The sequence below is a fragment of the Lepus europaeus genome, chromosome 12 (assembly GCF_033115175.1).
Source record: "Lepus europaeus isolate LE1 chromosome 12, mLepTim1.pri, whole genome shotgun sequence".
Taxonomy (NCBI): domain Eukaryota; kingdom Metazoa; phylum Chordata; class Mammalia; order Lagomorpha; family Leporidae; genus Lepus; species Lepus europaeus.
Window position 1 is genome coordinate 29,811,466 of NC_084838.1, and position 24,101 is coordinate 29,835,566.

Consider the following 24,101-nt stretch of genomic DNA (forward strand, 5'->3'; position numbering starts at 1 on the left):
CTACCCTCAAAAAATTGGATAAGTATTGACAAATCCAGAGTCAACAGGTTGCAGGATACAACAATAACATATAAAAATCAATGCCTTTTAAAATAAAGCAATCCAATTTCTAATAGCTCAAAAAACAAATCCTAGAGACAAATTTAATCAACAAAGTAAATGATCACAATAATGAAAATTACAAAACACTGCTTGAAAGGAAACGAAGGCCACAAAGAAAAGAAGATATTCCATGTTCATAAATTGGAAGAATCAATATTGTTAAAATGTCTATACTACTCAAAGTGATTTACAGATTCAATACAATTCCTATTGAGAAAGCAGTAACATTCTTCAAAGAAAAAGGAAAATGCTAGTAAAATTTCTATGGAACCACGAAATCCTCAAATAGGTCAAGTAACTCTGGGACAAAAATAACAAAGCTGGGTGGGTTCCAATACTTGACTTCTAAACAAATACTAGAAAGCTACAGTAACCAAACAGCATGGTACTGGAATAAAAACAGACATATACAGCAATGGAACTGATCAGAAAACCTGGAAATAAATCGAGATATTTACATTCACCTTTATTCCCAAGAGGCAGCAAGAACAAACATTGAGGAAAGGAAAGTCTGTTCAATAAATGCTTCTGGGGAAAGGGGATATCCATATGCAGAATTTCTCTGTCTCTCCCTAAGTCTGCCAGGTAAATAAAAATATAATCTCTAAAAAGACCCTATCTTTCACAATAGGTAAACATCAACTCAAAATGATCAAAGACTTAAGTGAAAGATATGAAAATACTGTAACACTGGGGGAAATATCTCAGTATATTATCTGGGCAATTTTTGTGATATGATTCCACAAGTTCAGTAAACAAAAGCCAAAGACGACAGATGGATTACGTCAAACTAAAAAGCTGCTGCAGAGCAAGTAAATAATCAACAAAGAGAAAAGAATGGTTATAAAACTTGTCAGATGAACAGTTTGCAGATGTTTCTCCCAAACAACTCAATAGCAAAAATGGATTAAAAATGAGTCAGAAACTTGAATACACATTTCTCTGAAATACCAAGGGCAAATAAGTATATGAAAAAGTGCTCGGCCGGCGTCGTGGCTCAGTAGGCTAATCCTCCGCCTTGCGGCGCCGGTACACCGGGTTCTAGTCCCAGTCGGGGCACCGATCCTGTCCCGGTTGCCCCTCTTCCAGGCCAGCTCTCTGCTGTGGCCAGGGAGTGCAGTGGAAGATGGCCCAAGTCCTTGGGCCCTGCACCCCATGGGAGACCAGGAGAAGCACCTGGCTCCTGCCATCGGAACAGCGCAGTGCGCCGGCTGCAGCGCGCCTACCACGGCGGCCATTGGAGGGTGAACCAACGGCAAAAGGAAGACCTTTCTCTCTGTCTCTCTCTCTCACTGTCCACTCTGCCTGTCAAATAAAAATAAAGAAAGAAAGAAAGAAAAAGTGCTCAACTTCACTAATTATCAGGGAAATGCATACCAAATCTATAATAGTATCTTACTCCACCTAAATTCAAGAATTTCATGGAAAAATAGAATTAAAGGAAGTTTTACTTGGTGCAAAAAATTTTTAAATCCATATAGCTATAAACAAAATTTCTATGGATTTTTTGAAGAACCTGAATATATCTAAAGGAATCCAAATCAGTGAGACATGTGCACTGCTACATTTATTGCAGCTGTATACATATTCTGGCTATTGTGAAATCAACTTAGATGTTCCACAACAGAACAAAGAAAATGTGGTACATATACACAACGGAATATTATTCAGCCATTTTTTAAAAAGAATGAAATTATACCATTTGCAGCAACACAGATGGAATAGCAGCATATTATGTAAGTGAAGTAAGGTTCCCTTACAAAGACAAACACTGTATACTCTCCCTTAAATGTAGAGGCTAACATAACAAGTTGATACCATAGAAGCATAAAAAAGAAACAACAGCATAGGCAGAGTTTGTAGGTGGATGGGATGCAGAGACGATTGTTAGTATATAGCAAGGAAGTGACTGGATAGGAGGAATAACTTCTAATGTTCCAAAACACATTAAGATAATTGAATATTGCAAAAAAAGTTAGAGGATTTTGAATGTCCCCAATACAAAGAAATAATTGTCTAAGGTGATAAATATATCAACTGCCTAGAGCTGATCATTTTACATATATATGTATTGAAATGTCATATGGTATCCTGTATGTACAATTACTATGTATAAATAAAAGTAAAAATTGCATATAAAAATCTTTCTAAGCTAAGGTTCTTAAAACTAGTATTTGGTCTTAGTGAACTTGACAATAGAAATAAAAGACCATGAAACTGAGTGAGTTTCTTTGAACACGGTTTTCATTTTCCAACATTTAGAGCACCCTAATGTGAAACTGAGATGGACTATTTCTAGGTTGAGTAAAGTATAGAAGATACTGGATAGAGTCTAACATTTTTACAGTCTCATAAAAAAGAAAGATAACAAATAAGGTAAGAATAAAAAATGGAGAAAGCTAGAAAGTTAGGAATCTAACATAACTAGACTATGAGATTATGCTGTAGTGACACAAACTTACCTTTAAACATCTAGTAGTAGCAAAATCTAAACAGAGAAAATATATTTAATAAAGTAGGGGAAGTTTTACTTAAGGATTAAGCATATACCTTGTTCAAACACAAATTACTCATCTCAAATTAATCTTAGCTCATAAACCTACTGAAGATATTCTTCATTCTTTCCTCATACAAAATAAAGGATACTATTTTGGGGTTCAAATACCTTTTGCCAAGCAATATTTAGGGCTTGGTTTTTCTTCTGGTCAAGGTCTTCTATGGTTGCAAGAATTTTGGATTTGTCATTTTCCACAATTCTCTTCTTTTTCATCAAGTCATTATACTGTGAGATAAAAAGCATACTTAATTAGGAAAATATAAAATTTCCTCTGTTCAGTAATACAGTGAGGAATAAAAAGGTTTCATTATTTTTTAACTTAATGCATGATTCTATTTACCAAAAAGATATAATGCACTAAGAATTATAATATATATCGAACCATGAAGAAATTATACACACACACACACATATAAAATTCAGCCACGAGAATTGAGAATTTATACAAGAAGCTCATGAAATATCTTGACTCTCCAAGGTAAAAAGGAAAATGTGCTACATGAAAATTACAAGTAAAAGTAGCCCTGAATACTCTTAAAGCCAGTCTTGACAGTAACAAGAGTGAAATTTTAATTTTTCACCATGACATACAGGTTCTACCTAAGATAGCTCTTATTTCTCTCACTTGAAAATTCTTGCTATGTTCTATGCATATTGTTTTTTTTTGTTTCTAGAAAAAAATAAACTGATTATTTTATGGCCCTTGAATTGTTCTTTCTTCCTGAAATCTTCTTTCCCTTTCTGACACAACTGAAACTCAAATTTCAGCTTAAACATCATAATGTGGGGCAGGCACAGCACAGCAGGTTAAGCCACCAGTGGCAACACTAGCATTCCTTATGAGCACTGGTTCAAGTCCCAAGTGCTCCACTTCCTATCCAGAAACCTGCTATTGTGCCTGGGAAACTGTGGAAAATGGCTCAAGTGCTTGAGCCCCTTCCCATATGGGAAAGGAGGATGGAGTTCCTGCTCCTGGCTTCAGCCTAGCCGAGCTCTGGCTATGCAACCATTCAGGTAGTGAAAAAGCAAACAATTGTTCACTATCTCTCTCTTCTCCATTCATCACTCTGCCTTTAAAATTAATATGTATTTTTTAAAAAATCACCTCTTTAGAGTGGACTTCCTTTAAGGGAGGTGTTGATGGAGAGATACCATGAACAATAGTAGAACTTTTGAAGTTTATTTTAACCCATTTCTATTCAAAGCCTCACATTTCAAAGAAGTTTCGTATTCTCCCTAAATAACTATAGCTAGTTGGGGAGTGAAACAGTGGATGGAAGACCTACAGCTAACTCAGCTATCTTCCTTGCTCTTCTTATCCTTTATCGCAAAACTCTAAAAATCTCTCCCCTAGATTAGAAGCAAAACAGAAGCTCAGTAAGACATTCTACCAATCTGAAAAGATATTCAAGCACCAAACCCTTTGACAAAAGATGAGGAAGCCAGTCTAGTGATTGCAGAAGGAGTATATGAACTCGCCTGGGGGCCAAGTGGAGACCTGTGCCCCAGCTAATGGGACTTCTATTCTGGCTAGCATCACTTGTGGCTGACTACAGCAGTCTCAGGCTCAGGGACCACTTGAGAATCAGGCAGGTTAAAGAAGCATGGGCCTTGGGCTTGCTTCTGTGCTGCCCTGGTTTCTGTAAGCCATGGACTCCAAGTGGCCAGAAGAGTGCCCAGCCTATCCATCTCCCAACTCCAGGCAGCACAACAAAGTAAACATAATCGCTTAGGTGAAGAAAATAAAGGTGGGTGTCCAGTCACTGCACAGGAGCCAAGGGGCTGGTGCCACCATGAGAACAGAGGCAGGCAGACTCCTGCAGTGCCTTACCAATGACTCTGGATAAGATGTCTCGGCTCACCCTAGCCTGAGGTCAAGGCTTTGTTGGGACATATTAACCTTTGCAGGCAATTCTCTACCTCAAGATATATTATACTCAAGCTTTAAGGTAAAAGATAGAGAGGATTCTCAAAGCAGCAAAATAAAGAAATCAAACTTATATGGTTGTCTCAATCTACCCAAAAGCAAATTTCTCAGTAGAAACCTTATGAGAAGAGAGAATTGTATAAGATTTTCATAGTTATAGAAAGAAAACAAACAAACAAAAAAACCTCTACCAATTAAGAATATTTTATCTAGTAAATCTATCCCTTGGATATAAAGAAGAAATAAAGAAATTACCAGAAAAACAACAGCTGAGTTCATAATCATCAGATCTGTCCCTACAAAAACTGTTAAAGGTAGTCCTTTAAATGCAAAGTACAAGATATTAATGAAGATGAAGAAAATATAAAAAGGATGGTACAAAATTCACTGGTAAGTGTACACACAAAAATTCGGAATGCTCTAATATTATAAACACAGTGCTAACTATTTATACCTTTAGTATAAAGGGTAAAAAACCAAAAAATTATAGTTACTTTAATATGGGAAGAAATATGCACTATAGAAGATGTAAAATGGAGCCTGGTATCATCAAATCACTACAGGAGAACACTGGGGAAACTCTGCAAGACATCACCATAGGCAAAGACTTCTTGGAAAACACCCCAGAAGCACAGGCAATAAAAGCAAAAATAGATAAATGGGATTACATCAAGCTAAGAAGCTTCTGCTCTGCAAAGGAAACATTTAAAGTGAAGAGACAACTGACAGAATGGGGGAAAATTTTTGCAAACTATGGATTAAGATCCAGAAATCTATAAAGAGCTCAAGGAACTCAACAACAAAATAGTCCAGTTAAGAAATGGGGAAAGGACTAGAACTGGAATTTTTCAAAAGAAGAAATTAAAATGGCCAACCAAAACATGAAAACATGCTTAGGATCATTAGCCATGAGGGAAATGCAAATCAAAGCCACAATGAAGTCTCACCTCACCCCAGTTAGAATGGCTCTCCTACAGAAATCAAAAACAACAAATGCTGGTGAGGATGAGGGGTAAACTGTTCCCTAATCCAGCGCTGGTAGGAATGCAAATGATTACAGCCATTATGAAAGACAGTATGGAGATTCCTCAGAAAACTGAAAATAGATCTATCATATGACCCAGCCATCCTACTCCAGGTAATTTACTCAACTGAAGTGAAATCAGCATAGCAAAGAGTTACATGTACTTCCCATGTTTACTGCAGTCAATAGCTATGATATGGAATCAACCCAGATTTCCTTCAACTAATGCCTCGATAAAGAAAATGTGATACACACACACACACACAAAATGGAACACTACTCAGCTGTAAATAATATTGAAATAGTCTTTCGCAAGAAAATGGATGAAACTGGAAACCATTAAGCTTAGTGTAATAAGTCAGTTCCAAAAAGACAAACATCATATTTTCACTGATCTGTGGTAATTAAGAGTGCAAAAAAATGTAATGTACATGAATGAAATTGACATCTTGAGATTTGATTATTGTTTATAGCCCATGTCTATACTCTTGAGGAACAATGATCTTTGCTACTTACTACTTGTTGAATCCTTTATTTGGTGGAGGGTTAAGCTTGTGATTATAATAAACTGAAAGGATGTCATTGTAAAAATCAAAAGAAAAAAGGAGGAGGGAGGGTAGGATGAGAAGTATCATTATACTTACAAATTTGTATATATGAAATACATGAAATTTGTTCACATTATGTAAATAAAATTTAAAATAAAGAAAGAACAGATCATATTAGTAAGTAATGGAGAGCACTGAAACTAAAATGATGTTGCTGGATTAGTGAAACATTGTTACATACTAAGTTTTAATCAACACTCATATGATGATTTCTGTATAAATTAAATCAAAAAGAAGATAGCAGGTATGGAATAACTGTTGAGGAAGCAGAAATCTCTATTTTTCAAGGCTTTTCAAGGCAAATAAAAAAAAATGAAAGAAATGTGAGGAATCAACAAAATTCAAAAATGTTGTTTTTATTTACACACACACACACATACACAAACCATGTTTATGGCAAAGAGCAAAAGCCAGTGGAAAAATCATTCAAGGTAAAAAAATGTAAAGACAACTGATAGCATAAAAAGAATGATTTAAAAAAGGAAGAAAAGGAAACAGAAACAAAACAAGTACCCAGGACATTAAGCAAAATGTTGACAGAGCCATCATTCAAAATACCACGTTCTAATGCGGCAGGATATTTACAGGAAATTGACTTACCCGCTCTTCAGCTTCTGTCAGTACATTCATAGCTCTCATATTGACGTTTCGTCCTAGTTTCTCCTTTAATTCTTGTAACTTCTGAAGTCTCTGACCAGCTTCTTTTGGGTTGTTACTTTTGAAATCATAAGCACTATTGGGTTGGCCAAATAGGTGTCTCTCTGCACTAATCCACCCATAATCTTTCAACATTTTTGATACCTACTCACATATGAAAATAAAAGGATCCATGATTATTACATATTACAAGGTTCTTAACTATTTACTAATTTTAAATCAAGTATTTGCTGAGAAATATTCCATACTCATTCATTTAAAAAATGTTTACTATTGATAGGACAAAAGGATGACCATTTGTATTTGCAGCATGGGCTCAGGAAATAAGAAATTGTATAGAAGATCTGTCTATCACTTAAGCATTAGAAGAGGAGTCAACTCATAGGGAAAATTTTACAAAGTACAGGTTGAGTGTCCCTGATCTGAAATGCTTGGGACCAGAAGTGTTTCAGATTTTAGCAGATTTTGGAATATTTACAAGTATAAACATGAAATTCATTTGTTTCACATATACCTTATATACTTAAGCCAAAATGTAATTTTACTCAATATTTTTGATGTGCCTGCATTCTGACAAAAATCCATTACAGTGGGGCAGGTTTGGGGTTTTCTGCTTTTCATGTCTTCTCAGCAATCAAAAAGTCCTGGATTTTAGAGCATTTCAGATTAGGAATGCTCAAACTGTATATGTAAAACATCTCCATTAAAATGAAATGTTAGATCAAGCTCCTTCCAATTTTACCAAATTCAACTTATTGTTTCAAAAAACAATTTGTGAAAAACTAACATTTTTATCATACAGTAAGCCACCGATTTGATAAGCTTAAAGAAGCTTAACTATGAGATGTAATAACTGTCTCTCAGAATTATGATCTAAGAAAAAAAGTCTTTAAACATTGACCTCATCTCTATGTGTCACCTATAAGGCATAGTATATGTCTTCATATAAAACCTATTAAAAATTTAAAATTGAAACATTTGTAAAGAACTTATTCTCCCACCAGAATTGTTTCAAGATCATTTTTAATGATAGAATACAATCCCTTTCAGTTTAGCCTTAATTCCATAAGTATGATATCACCTCCACATTCCAACATAAAATCATTTCTAAGCTATCTTCCTTGCTGACCTGCATTCCTGTATACATGCTGCTTACCCTTCTATCTTTACTGCTCAATGTAATATTGATATAAGTAGGTATGTAATAAATATATGATAAACTATGTTTTTCAAAGAATTCCACCTACAAGTCCCTCCTTTTATATCTTTAAAAGCAAATAAAAAGAAGAGAGTCACCAATACTAGCATTTTCAATTATCAAGAAAACTATTAGAAGTAATATTGGCATTGGTGATATCTTGGTGAGCCCACTAACATTAAGCTATGAGACTAATGGGAAATCAATAGTAATACAATAAAGTAAGAGATTATGATGTATTCATAATTTTTTTTTTAAATCAAGTAATGAACCTGAACAGGAAACCACAGTTCTTTCAGAGGGTGGAAAGAACATTTTAAATGTTCTTAGTGATCTTTTGACATTAAAAAGGCACCAAACTACAAGTACTCATAGGAAACCAAGACTACATGGGGGGCTGGCGCTGAGGTATAGTGGGTGAAGCCAGTGCCTGTAGTGCTGGCATCCCGTATGGGCGCTGGTTCAAGTCCCAGCCACTCCATTTCCCATCCAGCTCTCTGCTATGGCCTGGGAAAGTAGTAGAAGATGGCCCAACTCCTTGGGTCCCTGCACCTGCGTGGGAGATCCTGAAGAAGCTCCTGGCTCCTGGCTTCGGACCAGCGCAGCTCTGGCCATTGCGGCCAACTGGGGAGTGAACCAGAGGATGGAAGACCTCTCTCATTCTCTCTGCCTCTCCTTCTCTCTGTGTAACTCTTTCAAATAAATAAATAAATTTTAAAAAAAGGACTACATGTATGTAGCCTGTTAACAAGCAACAACTTTCTGCAGAAGCATCTGTTCTCTACAGTACTTAAGTAAAGACATTATGATACATGTAAGGAATTTTAAGATGATCAAAAATAAAGAAATAACCTAAAATATGTAACTGGCTGGTAAAGCTTCAGATTTTTAATAAGGTTGCAAAAATTGGTAGTGACATTCATAAGGCATTAAAACGCCTAGTAACTCTTTTTACATATTTTGTGTATGTGTGCATTTACTAGTTCTTTAAATTTGATTTGGAATAAGGTAAATAATGCATATTATGACTAATACCTAGTAATTAGCTCAATTAACATTTGGGAATATAAAGCTATAAGGACACTTCAAAAAGTTTGTAAAATGGAATTAAAACATAACTTTAGTTTTAGGCAACAAAACTTGAAAGTCATGAATAGTTCTCTCAAGATACACTTTTCTCATTAACTCTTTGAAGGTACCTCATATGCAAGGATTTCATAATTTTTTGCACCAAAATAAATGTATTTAATTTCATTTTTTTAAGTACCTTTGTGTTTCCAGAGAGACCACTAAACATTTGGTAAACATTTTGTGCATGGGAACCAATATTTGAAACTAAATTTAAAAATAAAACATTTTTGAGGCCCGCGCTGTGGCGTAGTGGGTTAACGCCCTGGCCTGAAGTGCTGGCTTCCCGAATGGGCGCCAGTTCGAGACCTGGCTGCACCACTTCCCGACCTGGCTGCTCCACTTCCCATCCAGCTCTCTGCTCTGGCCTGCGAAAGCAGTAGAAAATGGCCCAAGTCCTTGCGCCCCTGCACCTACGCAGGAGACCCGGAAGAAGCTCCTGGCTCCTGACTTCAGACTGGTGCAGCTCCAGCTGATGCGGCCCTCTGGGGAGTGAACCATCAGACGGAAGACCTCTCTCTCTCTCTCTGCATAACTCTGACTTTCAAATAATAAATAAATCTTTAAAAAAATAATAAAACATTTGTGCCATTTGTTGGAAGTGAGTACTATTGGAAAGCAGATAACATTGATTGTAAGCTCAGAGTTATATTAGGCTGTAGCTGTATCTTTATAGTGAGTTTTTCATTGCGTAGTTTACTAGAACTTTCCAGCAGCTCAGAAACAAGAATTAGACTTAAAGAATAAAAATAAACACAAACATGCCTTTGCAGCCGCATCTTCAGCTTCCCGTTTATGTTTGCTGATGTTGTGGTCTAATTCCTTAACTTTAAGCTGGGAATCATTGTTCTGCTCTTTATGTTTCGCTACTTCTACATACTTCGCTTTAATTACATTGTCTTGGGCTGTTATCACTTCCTTCTGCTTGGTTACCTCTTCTTGAGCTTTATTTACCGACTCCTAAAGCAAAAAAATCAGAACAGAACATACAGTAAGGTAACAGGTAAATATTTTAGTTTTACTGAGATGCCTTTGACATACTTCTGGGCAAGACAGCAATGTGATTATAGGCAGTCACATAATATTCTACATTGTATATCACCATTAAAATAATTAATGAATTTACACACAGGAGAAAACTTTGTTATGATTAAAAGTAAAAGGGTGAGGGGTACAGTGTTCATGCTGGCAAACTGAGATTCTGTTGGATGCAGAGTAGATGGGATTAATTAGATATGAGGAGTCACTACTGGAAGCTGACCTGAGGCCTCTCAAAAAGCAGTAATTCTAGGAAATTCACAAGAACATAATCAGATAATCAAACAGATCCCCTAGGATAGACTTTGGTGCAGTGGTTAAGCCACTGCTTGTGACAACTGCATCCCAAATCAGAGTGTCTGAGTTCAAGTCTTAATTCCACTTCAGATCCAGATTCCCGTAATATGCACCCTGGGAGGCAGTAGGTGACCATTCAAGTACTTGGGTCCCTGCCACCCACATGGGGGACCTGGTCCTGGTCTGGTCCAGCCTTGGCTGTTACAGGCATCTCGGGAGTGAACCAGTAGTTGGAAAAACTATAAAAAACTATAATAATTTATAAAAAACAATAAACCCCAAGGGAGAATCAGATGAAGCTTTTGGCTCCTGGCTTGGGCTTGACTCAGCTCAGAACACTGGTCATTTGAGGAGTGAACTAGCAGATGGATATCTAATTCTTTCAAAAATAATAATTATTTTTTTAAGATTTATTTATTTGAAAGGCAGAGTCATAGGAGCTTCTGAGTCTGTCATAAGGACGCAGGGCCCCAAGCATTTGGGCCATCTTACACTGTTTTCTCAGGCTCATTAGCAGGGAGCTGGATTGGAAGTGGAGCAGCTAGGACTTAAACCAGCACTCTTATGGGATGATGGCACTGTAGGCAGAGGCTTAACCTTCTACACTACAGCACTGGCCTCAATAAATAAATCTTTAAAAAAAAAAAGCATCTGATACCCTCTTTATAGAAACGTGTATGTTAATTTTATATTTATTTAGATAAGGAAGGAGTTTTAAAATTTTTTATTTTCGCAATTCTCTTTGGAAACAAGCTACCTGTTTTAATACCACAACATGATGTCCATGAGGAATATACATATGGAAGAACATAATGAAATGAAAGAACATTAAATTAAAAAGTAAGTAACTTGTTTAAATCTAACATTTACTTTGGAGGCAACAAAGAAATTGAACAGAGAATACAGAAAACACAAGCTGTGATTCATTTTGATCTCTTATGAACAAAAAGGGGGTTAAGAATTGTTATGCTGCTACTGATTCAATAAATAACGTGTTAAAGCAAAACTAAACAGACCAAAAAGAATGTAACCAAGAATAAAATCAAGGGAAAAGATGTACTTTACAAAAAAGTACATAGTACAATGATCAGAACATTCATCTCCATGGAAAAACAGAGAAAATATAGAAGCAGATGACAGAAGCAGAGCAAAATGTTCTGTACTCTAATGTAGGTAAATGGATGAAACACACCTGTTGAAAGTTATATGTATTTAGTTACAAGAAACAATGATACACATTTCTTAAAAAGCTAAGTATACAGCAAAATGAGAGATAACTTGAAAAATGAATGTTATATTACAAAAGCAAAGTAGGAATAGAATTCAAGGTCAAAAACATAGAAAGAGGTAAGAGAATATCCAATATTCATGAGGCATAGTCTTAGTCTCCTAATATAAATTTGCAGGTAAAAGAATATATTTATAACTTGTGTAACTCTCAGGCCCAAATCCACCCTTTATTGCCTTACTTCTGATAACAGAATATTTTGCCTTTGACAGCTGCCCTAATAGTACATCAGAAAATGTCGCTAAAGGACTGCTGTCAGACAAAGAAGTTCTACTTCTTGGTTTCTCAGTGTGTTCCTTAAAGGTATATCTGGTATGTGCAGAGGTTAGCAGCTTGGGAAGTTTTGTCTGGTACCCTCAGAGGGGCTTAGCTTCATTTTTCCAGGCAATAAAACACCCAGTGACCCATTTCCTCAAAAAACTTTCCCAGTAGGTAACACATCATCAGCACTTCCTTTTGGAAAGCTTTTCCTGGCACTTCATCAAACATCACCACCAGTGGGTCACAGGTAGGCCTTCTGCAATTAGATTTGGTCCTCAGCCCTGCAGGTAAAATGGCGGCTCTTAGCCAAATTTGTTCCTTTCATGGCATATTGCCATATACCTTGGGTAATAGCTATTTCCTGTATCTGTTGTTCTTGTATTCTTTAGCATTTTCCCTAATCATTAGTGATCAATCTCATAGTAAGCTTTTAATGTAAACTGTGCTTGTCCAAACCTTATGGTTTTTTTCTGAGTGGGACTGGACTAAATCAATCAGTTATATTATTTCAGGACTCTTTCTGGGTCAATAATCACCATTTTTGCCTCATACTCTCATCATAACAATAGTGAAAAGATCACCACCACTCAAGTCAATGATCTTAAACCAACATTTCATGAACAGATTAGTATTTTCAACTTCTCCAATTTGATAAATAAATTTTACCTTATTTTTAGCCACCTCAGCTGCCATTACTTCAATCTGACCTTCATAGGATTTGATAGCTTCATTTACAGCTTCCAGCTGTTGTTTATAAGAAGCATGCTCTCTTTTGAGTTCTTCCAGTTCCAAAGTGATAGCTTCAACTTCCTAAAGACAGACAATGTCTTGGTATTCATATAGCTAATTGACTACTAAAAATACTTACAGGGCAACAAAATTAACAATACTCTCACACAAGTTAACAGCCATAGTGTAGTGACCACTCAACAACCAAAATTACATATTAAGCTGCTTTTCCAGAAAGGGGAAAGGCAGTTTATTTTCCTACATTAAAATAAATTACGATATATATACAATTCTAATAGGTTCAAAGAACTATGCATAAATTACTCTATTTTATTCCTACAGGAAGACTATAAAATTATACATTGCAGATACTTATTAGAGATAAAATTTTTGTTAAAATTATTCAACATGCAAAGTTAATTTCTCATTATAGCTTTTTGTTCACTAGAAATTACTTTGTGCAGCTATCTTAAGGCATATTAAAAAAAAAGCAGATTTAAATGAAATTGTATAGAATAGAATCTAAGTTCACTGCTTTTGAAAACAAAAATGTTTGGAAACAAAAACATAAGTTTAAATCTCAACTCTGCCACTATCAAAAGAATGCAATGAGGTACTATAGTCTACAACTTAACAACATCTTGAAATATAAGGCACTTTTGCCACCATTCTCTCACAGTGCATTTTCACATATGTGGTTTCCAAATAGAAATGTCAATATGCTGAATTTCTCATGTCACAGTACCCCACATCATGTAATTCGCTCCTACACCAAGTTCACTCCTGAAAGAAGCATCTACCAAATATCAACTTTGCTCCCTGCCTAAAATTAGCAAGCCAATGCAACCCACTCTCACAATATATGACACTCAACTACAGTTTTCAGAAAATACCATGTTTGACTTATATGTTGCATCATTTATTTCCTAAGAATATAACCACTTTTAGATTTTGGAATCAAGACTGATGAATAATGAAAAATGCTCTACCATCTTTGGCTCTATGTTGATTTTCAGATGGGTTCCATTTAAACAAAGAATATTACCTGTTGCTTTTCTTTCATTTTTTTGCTAGATGCATCTGCCTTTGTTTTAGCACCATCCAGTTTTTTCTGAGCATCCTTCAGTTCTCTCTCTCTTTCAGCTTCTGCATTTTTCATTTTATTCTCCAATACTTCATATTTTTCTTCTGCCTTTTTTTGAATTTCTTTGGTGTTTTTTAAGATTTCCTCACTTTCCTCTGCATCATAAAATAGGCAAATTTGGCTAAACTAACAGCTATGGATAAAGGCTTATAAATTCACCCATTAATAGAAGAAATGATCTGGAAAATTACAAGCTAGAGATTTTACAAAAATTAACCAACCATATTTTAGAAATGGTATACTGATATACAGATCTGCCAAGGAGCCATATCTGAATAATCTAAAGATCTGCAAAGAAATCTTTTCTAATTGTATGAAACTGAGTAACAAAAACTTTACCTTCAACTCACCTACGTTTTAAGAATTTGAAGCAACTGATTAAAAAACATCAGATTTCATATTTCACAAACCTTTATGCTTCCTAAAACCAGGATTATACCTATGATATTTTTCTATAATTTTAACTGCCATAAACTTAAAATTTCATAAGATAATTTTGTTTTTGAGCTTTATATTTAATTAAAGAACTTTTCATTGAAGTTGAGAAACATTGTGAAAACATGTCTATGATGAAACACAGGAAAAGTATTGTCCCAAATTTATGAAAGAAAAAAGTAAAAGTGCAAGACAGAATGGACATATTAATATCACAAATGATATACATTGTTAGTGTTTGCACCTATACAATCCTGAAACCATGAGGGCACAATTTTCTATGCAACTTTTCATTACAAAATAAAAACATTGGGAAATGGGTGGGGCCAAGTAATTGTAAGGAATGACAAAAATAAGACATATCATATCCAATTAAATTGTGATGCCAAAGTGAAAAACAATTTCTTCAATTAGAGAAGTAGCTAAAAATTGCACTATATTAAACATTAAAAAGATATGTAATGAAAACATTATACACACATGGTTAAAAGACAAATAGATAAGTCAAAAAATATATTTGTAAGGCACACAACCTGTCAGAAATCGGAAGAGCAACTCAATAACAAAAAGGGATAAGGAAAAAATAGGACAATCACAGAAATAGAAACCCAAAGGTTTTGAATTAGCATTGTGACACAACAGGTTAGGTTACCACTTATGACATCATGCTTCAAATCCAGCTTCCTATTAATATTCCTGGGAAAACAGAAGATAAAGGCCCAGGTACTTGGGCCCTTGCCAAACATGGAAAACCAGAATGAAGGTCCAGGTTCCTGGTGTCAACGTGGCCTACACCTGACTGTTGCAGCCATTTTGGGAGTGAACCACCAGATAGAGGATCTCTCTCTGTTTCACTCTACCTTTCATGTAAACAAATAAATAAATCTTAATAAAAGAAAAGAAAAAAGAAACCCAAAGGTCCAATGAACATACCAAAAGACCCTAAATTTCACCAGCAACTGTATAAACACAAATTAAAATGCTAATATGCTTTCCTTACAACCATGGGATTGGAGAATATTTACAGTCCACAAAGGAAATGATTTGGAGAAATTAGAACTTTCATGTTACTGGTAGAAATATTGATCAAGTGGTCAGAACTTTAGCAATAAATAGTAAAAGTGAAGATGATAATACCCTAAGTCCCCAAAAATCCATCCTTGAATTTATCCTAAAGAAACTCTTTCACATAAATATAACACAGAGTTTTCAACATATAAGGTAGAACAACATACAAAACTAGAAATTAAGCACAGGATGTTTTAATCTTACCAATGGTTTTTTTAAGGTCATCTAATTCTTCTTGTTGTTTGTGATATGAACTTTGCTGTAGCTTGGTTTGTAATAAATCTGCCTCTTCGCATTTCATTTCCCACTGTTGTTTTAGTTGACGATACCTTAGAAAAAGAGAAGTTTACAAAAAACAAACAAACAAAGAAAAAACATAATATTTCTGATGCTTAAGAGTTTAAAACATACAAACTTCAGGCTTTTTATTTTAGCTTTTATTTATTTATTTATTTTGACAGGCTGAGTTAGAAAGTGAGAGAGAGAGAGAGACAGAGAGAAACGTCTTACTTCTGTTGGTTCACTCCCCAAATGGCCGCTACGGCCAGTGCACTGTGCCGATTTGAAGCTAGGAGCCAGGTGCTTCCGCCTGGTCTCCCATGTGGGTGCAAGGCCCAAGCACTTGGGCCATCCGCCAGTGCACTCCCGGGCCACAGCAGAGAGCTGGACTGGAAGAGGAGCAACGGGGACAGAATTCGGTGCCCCAACCGGGTCTAGAACCCGGGGTACCGGTGTCACAGGTGAAGGATTCCAAGTGAGCCACGGCGCTGGCCCAAACTTCAGGCTTTTAACCTAACTCATACTATGAACAATGTAAAATGCATGTGTTACAAAAAGTTGATGACTCCCAAGTTTCTGAGGCATCAATTAAGTTCAATTCTGAGTTAATTGCTGAAATAAACAACTGTAAATGATGAATATGTGGTTATTTATAATTATAAAAAGTCGTAATTTTAGAAAGCACTAAATTTAGATAACATTTGATTACATTTTCTTAAAAATATTCCCTCACAATTCTTACCTAAAAGAAAAATTCAAAAACTATTCACTACAAAGTAGATTATAATGAAATTCAAAAAATTTGGTTATCTACTTATTAATCCTTACTTTAAAATGTTAACTAAAATGTTCTAGTTTTTGTAATGAGATTAACACACAGAAACATGGTCATCAATATGAAAGAAGGCAAAGGAAGAAAATCTCTCAGTAAAAGATCACAGCAAGTTCAAAGTATAAATTAGAAATATTTTTGGAAAAATGGCAAGGCAAAGTCACTACTTATCAATAGTCACATTGAATGTAAATGGACTCAACTCTCCAGTTAAAAGACAAAGACTAGTTGAATGGATTAAAAAACAAAACCCATCTATTTGCTGCTTTCAAAAAACACATCTTTCCAACAAAGGTGCATGCAGACTGAAAGTGAAATGTTGGAAAAAGATATTCCATGCCAACAGAAACCAAAAAAGAGCTGGCATAGGCATCTTAATATCAGACACAATAGATTTTAACACAAAAACTGTTAAGAGGCAAAGAGGGGCACTATATAATGACTAAGGGATCAATTCAACAGGAAGATGTGATGATAATCAACATATAATTACAGGGCACCTTGCAATTTAAAAGATATGTTAATGGATTTAAAGGCAGACTTAGACTTCAATACAGTAGTATTGGGGACTTTAAAATACTCTACTTTCAGCAATGGACAGATCAACCAGACAGAAGATCAACAAGGAAACAGCAGATTTAACTGACACTATAAACCAAATAGACCTAACAGATAACAACAGAAGTTTTCATCCTACAGTTACAGAATACACCTTCTTCTCAGTAGTGCATAGAACTTTCTCTAGGACTAAGCCAATAAAGCAAGTCTCAGCAAATTCAAAAGAATCGAAATCATATCATGCATCTTCTCAGACCACAATGGAATGAAGCTGGAAATCAGCAACTTAGGAAACTCTAGAGCATATGCAAATACATGGAGACTGAACAACATGCTCCTGAATGAACAGTGGGTCACAGAAGAAATCAAAAGAGAAATCAAAAACTTACTGGAAGTAAATGAGGATAACAACACAACATATCAAAACACATGGGATACAGCAAAAGCAGTGTTAAGAGGAAAGTTTAGAGCAATAGGTGCCTACATCAAGATATTGGAAAGGCACAAATGAGCAATCAATGCATCTCAAGGATCTAGAAAAACTACAACAAACCAAACCCAAAACAAGTAGGAGAAGAGAAATAATAAAAACTAGAGAAGAAATCAACACAAATGAATAAAAAAAATACAAAAGTTCAGCAAAATGGAGAGCTGGTTTTTCGAAAAAATTAAAAAAACTGACACACCATTGGCCCAACTAACGAAAAAAAAGAGAAAGAATACCCAAATCAAAAAAATTAGAGATGAAAAAGGGAATGTAACAACAGATACTACAGAAATAGTCATCAGAAATTATTACAAAGAGTTGTATGCCAGCAAACAGAGAAATCTATCAGAAATGGATAGATTCCTAGACACATACAACTTACCAAAATTGAACCATGAAGACACAGAAAACCTAAACAGACCCATAACCGAGGCAGAAATTGAATTGGTAATAAAGGCCCTCCCAACAAAGAAAAGCCCAGGACCGAATCTATTTACTGCTAAATTCTACCAGACATTTAAAGAACTAACTCCAATTCTTCTCAAACTATTCAAAACAATTGAAAGAGAGGGAATCCTCCCAAACTCTACAAAACCAGAATCACCTTAATTCCTAAACCTCAGAAAGATGCAGCAGAGAAAGAAAATTACAGACCAATTTCCCTGATGAACATAGATGCAAAAATCCTCAATAATATTCTGGCGAATAGAATGCAACAACACATCAGAAAGATCATCCACCCAGACTAAGTGGGATTTATCCCTGGTATGCAGGGATGGTTCAGTGTTCGCAAATCAATCAATGTGATACACCACATTAACAGACTTCAGAAGAAAAACCATATGATTATCTCAATAGATGCAGAGAAAGCATCTGATAAAATACAACACCCTTTCATGATGAAAACTCTAAGCAAATTGGGTATGGAAGGAACGTTTCTCAACACAATCAAGGCAACTTATGACAAACCCACCACCAGCATCCTATTGAATGGGGAAAAGTTGGAAGCATTTCCTCTGAGATTCGATACAAGACAGGGATGCCCACTCTCACCATTGCTATTCAATATAGTACTGGAAGTTTTACCCTGAACCATAAGCAAGAAAAAGAAATTAAAGGGATACAAATTGGGAAGGAAAAAGTCAAACTAGGCCGGCGCCGCGGCTCAATACGCTAATCCTCCACCTGCGGCACTGGCACACCGTGTTCTAGTCCCGGTCGGGGCACCGGATTCTGTCCTGGTTGCCCCTCTTCCAGACCAGCTCTCTGCTATGGCCCGGGAGTGCAGTGGAGGATGGCCCAATTCCTTGGGCCCTGCACCCGTGTGGGAGACCAGGAGAAGCACCTGGCTCCTGGCTTCAGATCAGTGTGATGCGCCGGCCACAGCAGCCATTGGAGGGTGAACCAACGGCAAAAAGGAAGACCTTTCTCTCTCTGTCTCTCTCTCAGTATCCACTCTGCCTGTCAAAAAAAAAAAAAAAAAAAAAAAAATTAAAATTAAAAGATTAAAAAAAAAGAAAAAAAAAGTCAAACTATCCCTCTTTGCAGATGATATGATTATTTATTTAGGGGATCCAAAGAACTCTACTAAGAGACTATTGGAACTCATAGAAGAATTTGATAATGTAATAGAATAATTTAAAATCAATACACAAAAATCAACAGCCTTTGTTTACACAGACAATACCACGACTGAGAAAGGACATCTAAGATCAATCCCATTCACAATAGCCACAAAAACAATCAAATACCTTGGAATAAACTTAACCAAGGACGTTAAAGATCTCTACGATGAGAATTACAAAACCTTAAAGAAAGAAATAGAAGAGGATACCAAAAAATGGAGGAATCTTCCATGTTCATGGATTGGAAGAATCAACATCATCAAAATGTCCATTCTCCCAAAAGCAATTTATAGATTCAATGCGATACCAATCATAATATCAAAGACATTCTTCTCAGATCTAGAAAAAATGATGCTGAAATTCATATGGAGACACAGGAGATCTCAAATAGCTAAAGCAAAATTGTAAAACAGAAACAAAGCCGGAGGCATCATAATACCAGATTTCAGGACACACTACAGGGCAGCTGTAATCAAAACAGCATGGTACTGGTACAGAAACAGATGGATAGACCAATGGAACAGAATAGAAACACCAGAAATCAATCCAAACATCTACAGTCAACTTATGTTTGATCACAGAGCTAAAACCAATTCCTAGAGCAAGGACAGTCTATTCAATAAATGGTGCTGGGAAAACTGGATTTCCACATGCTTAAGTATGAAGTGAAACCCCTATCTTACACCTTACACAAAAATCCATTCAACATGGATTAAAGATCTAAATCTATGACTCAACACTATCAAATTATTAGAGAACATCGGAGAAACATTGCAAGATACAGGCACCAGCAAAGACTTCTTGGAAAAGACCCCGGAGGCACAGGTAGTCAAAGCCAAAATTTACAACTGGGATTATATCAAATTGAGAAGTTTCTGTACTGCAAAAGAAACAGTCAGGAAAGTTGCATGCAAGTGAATGGGAAAAAAAATTTGTAAATTATGCAACTGATAAGGATTAATAACCAAACTCTGCAAAGAGATCAAGAAACTCCAAAAAAGTAAAACAAACAACCCACTTAAGAGATGGGCCAAGGACCTAAAAAGACATTTTTCAAAAGAGGAAATGCAAATGGTCAACAGACACATGAAAAAATGTTCAGGATCACTAGCAATCAAGGAAATGCAAATCAAAACCACAATGAGGTTTCAGCTCACCCCGGTAAGAATGGCTCACATTCAGAAATCAACTAAAAACAGATGCTGGTGAAGATGTGGGGAAAAAGGCACACTAATGCATTTTAGGTAAAGCTGGTAAAGTCATTATGGAAGACAGTTTGAAGATACCTCAGAAATCTGAATATAGCCCTACCACAGGACCCAGCCATCCCACTCCTTGGAATTTACCCAAGAGAAATTAAATTAGCAAATCAAAGTGCTATCTGCACCTCAGTGTTTATTGCAACTCAATTCACAGTAGCTGAGACATGGAATCAACCTAAATGTCCATCAACATTGATAAGTTCTTTACCCAAGACTGGATAAAAAAAATTATGGGATATGTACTCTATGGAATACTACACAGCGGTAAAAAAAAAAAATTAATGAAATCCCGTCATTTGCAACAAAATGGAGGAATCTGGAAAAAATCATGCTCAGTGAAATAAGCCAGTCCCAAAAGGACAAATATCATGTTCTCCCTGATCTGTGACAACTAACTGAGCACCTAAAAGGAAACATGTAGAAGTGAAATGGACACTATGAGAAGCAATCACTTGATCAGTCCTTGTCCTGACTGTCAAGGAACAGCTTACTATTTTATTCTTTTTAGTATTTTTTCAACTTAATACCAATTGTTGAACTCTACAGTTCAGCACATGCTACCTGATCAAAAAGACAGATTAAGTGTCAAAGGCATCACATAAATAAGAACAGTGTCTGCAAATAAAAATTGATATAAATAAAAAGGAGAGAACAGTCCAACATGGGAAGTGGGATACGCAGCAGTCACACAGAATGACAAATCCCCTAAACAGCACTCTGGCCTCAGAATCAGCCCTTAACACATCTGGATCCCACTAAAAAGCCCATGAGCGTATTTTATGCATGAAAAGCCAAGACACTGTGGCAAAAAATGACCTAAATCAAAGATCTCTGTGAGTGAGATCCCAGTGGAAAGAATGGGCCATCAAAGAAGGAGGTACCTTTCTCTGAAGGGAGGAAAGAACTTCCACTTTGACTGTGGCCTTGTCTAAATAAGATCGGAGTTTGTGAACTCAAGAGGTTTCCATAGCCTTGGCAGCTCATGACAAAAGCCTTGGTGATTACTGACATCATAAATAAGAGTGTCAATTGTTAAATCAACAACAGGAGTCACTGTGTATTTACTCCCCATGTAGGTCCTCTGTCCTTAATGTGTTGTACTATGTGAGTCAATGGTATGACTACTAATCAAACAATACTTTACACCTTGTTTATCTGTGTGGGTGCAAACTTGTGAAATCTTTACTTAGTATAAAGTTGACCTTCTGTATAAAAAGATAATTAAAAATGAATCTTGATGAAGAATGGATTGAGAGAGGGAGTAGGAGATGGGATAGTTTGTAAGTGGAATGGTGTTATGGGGGAGAAGAACTGCTATAATCCAAAAGTTGTACTTTCGAAATTTACATTTACTAATAAAAGTTTTCTATAAAAAAGACACAGTATTGAAGGTTAATCATTTAAATGTACCTTCTTGTAAACTCTGTAATTCTACCCTATTCCAGCCCTACTCTGGCTCTTAGTCATTTCTTTGGAAGATATTTAGCTTACATGAAATTTCCAATTAGTATAAATTGACAAGGTACCTTATCACTAGACATTTATGAGGACTGAAGAAAAACTTACAAATCATAAATACTATAATGAGTATTCTTGCCAAGAACTGTGCTTGGCACTATAAACAAGACTAGTGTCTGCTAATAGTAACTGATAGAATTAAAAAGGAGAGAATGATCCTACATGGGAAGCAGGATACACAGCAGACTCATAGAATGGCAGATGTCCTAAACAGCACTCTGGCCTCAGAATCATCCCTTAAGGCATTCCGAGCTGGCTAAAAAGCCCATGAGAGTATTTCAGCCATGGAAAGCCAAGAAACTATGGCAAAAACCAGTAAAAACAACAACAACAACAAACATAAATGAAAGATCTCTGTGAGTGAGATCCCAGTGGAAAGAACGGGCATCAAAGAAGGAGGTACCTTTCTCTGAAGGGAGGAGACAACTTCCACTTTGACTATGGCCTTGTCTAAATAAGATCAGAGTTGGTGAACTCAAAAGGCTTCCAGAGCCTTGGCAGCTCAAGACAAAAGCCTTGGTGATTACTGACGCCATAAATAGGAGTGTCAATTGTCAAATCAACAACAGGAGTCACTGTGCACTTACTCCCCATGTACGATCTCTGTCCTTAATGTGTTGTACTATGTGAATTAATGGTAAAACTAGTATTCAAACAGTTCTTTTGTTTTTGTGTGGGTGCAAACTGTTGAATTCTTTACTTAGTATGTACTAAATTGATCTTCTGTATATAAAGATAATTAAAAATGAATGTTGATGTGAATGGGATGGGAGTGGGAGATGGGATGGTTGTGGGTGGGAGGGAGGATATGGCGGAAAAAGCCGCTATAATCTAAAAGTTGTACTTCGAAAATTTATATTAAATAAAAGTTAAAAAAAAGTAATTTTAAAATCAAGTATTTGTTAATTCATTTAAAAATCTGAGGCACAGAAATTTTAAAATATTTTCCTGTATGATAAATAAGAATGGCTTTAGCTGATACTTCTAGCCTCATATTTTCCAAAAACTGTATCCTTTCCTTGACCTTAGTGCCAAAATAAGTCAATACGTCTATTCCCAAACTAAATAAAATGCAGTTCTAAGCCAAATGTGAGTACAACTCAGTTTGTTAGAGCTTCTACATACCACAGACAAATTTTGTTGCATCTTTCTCACAGAAAAAGTTTCATTCACTCTATGGTGAATTTATGCTAATGGGTGTAAAATGCAGGCTTTACACATGTGTGATGTTTCAAAGTTGGGATTTTGATGCAACTTGTTCCATGGAATAGCCAATTCCAACTGAGTTTCCCAAAAACATTAGCTCCAATTTAAGTTTTCATAACTTCAGAAGCTAAATGCTTCAAGTGTAAAAAGTCCACAAAAAAAAAAAAAAAAAAGAAAGAAAAAGAAAACACTTCAGTTTTGGTTATTCAGATTAAATATTGTGTATTCTGAACAAAAGTTTTTATCAGTTCAGATTTTTTTTTTTTTTTTTTTTTGACAGGCATAGTAGACAGTGAGAGAGAGAGAGAGACAGAAAGGTCTTCCTTTGCCATTGGTTCACCCTCCAATGGCCGCCGCAGCCAGCGCGCTGCAGCCGGTGCTCCGCGCTGTTCCAAAGGCAGGAGGCAGGTGCTTCTCCTAGTCTCCCATGGGGTACAGGGCCCAAGCACTTGGGCCATCCTCCACTGCACTCCCTGGCCATAGCAGAGAGCTGGCCCGGAAGAGGGGCTACCGGGACAGAATCTGGCATCCCAACCGGGACTAGAACCTGGTGTGCCGGCGCCGCTAGGTGGAGGATTAGCCTATTGAGCCATGGCACAGGCCAGATTTTTTAATCTTCAGAGAGACTGCAAAAAATTACACTTACTCTTTCAAACAATACATTCCAAAGATTGTAGCAATTTTACTCCAGAAGCTTTTTAACGAAGTAAGAACTCATTCACATTTAACCGCAGGGCCAGTTCATGCACATCTTTTGGATGTTTGCTCATGTTATTAGTAAGGCTTTTCTTGACCACTCACATTAAAATTTCAACACCACTTTGTTTCTGATGGTTCCTAACTTCTGTCTTAATTTACTTTTTTCTTCTTAGA

The 24,101-nt window shown here is 36.1% G+C and overlaps 1 protein-coding gene across 2 annotated transcripts in view; it reads right to left on the reverse strand.

Moving 5' to 3' along the window:
- SMC2 (structural maintenance of chromosomes 2) overlaps positions 1 to 24,101 on the reverse strand; it is a 76,656-nt gene that overhangs the window by 13,471 nt on the left and 39,084 nt on the right. For both annotated transcript variants that reach the window (XM_062207840.1, XM_062207841.1), the window contains exons 17-22: positions 15,666 to 15,790; positions 13,860 to 14,053; positions 12,752 to 12,895; positions 9,967 to 10,161; positions 6,819 to 7,019; positions 2,768 to 2,884 (exon numbers count right to left, since the gene is read on the reverse strand). In XM_062207840.1, coding sequence (XP_062063824.1) covers positions 2,768 to 2,884; positions 6,819 to 7,019; positions 9,967 to 10,161; positions 12,752 to 12,895; positions 13,860 to 14,053; positions 15,666 to 15,790 — 976 coding nt within the window. The remainder of the gene's footprint in view (positions 1 to 2,767; positions 2,885 to 6,818; positions 7,020 to 9,966; positions 10,162 to 12,751; positions 12,896 to 13,859; positions 14,054 to 15,665; positions 15,791 to 24,101) is intronic.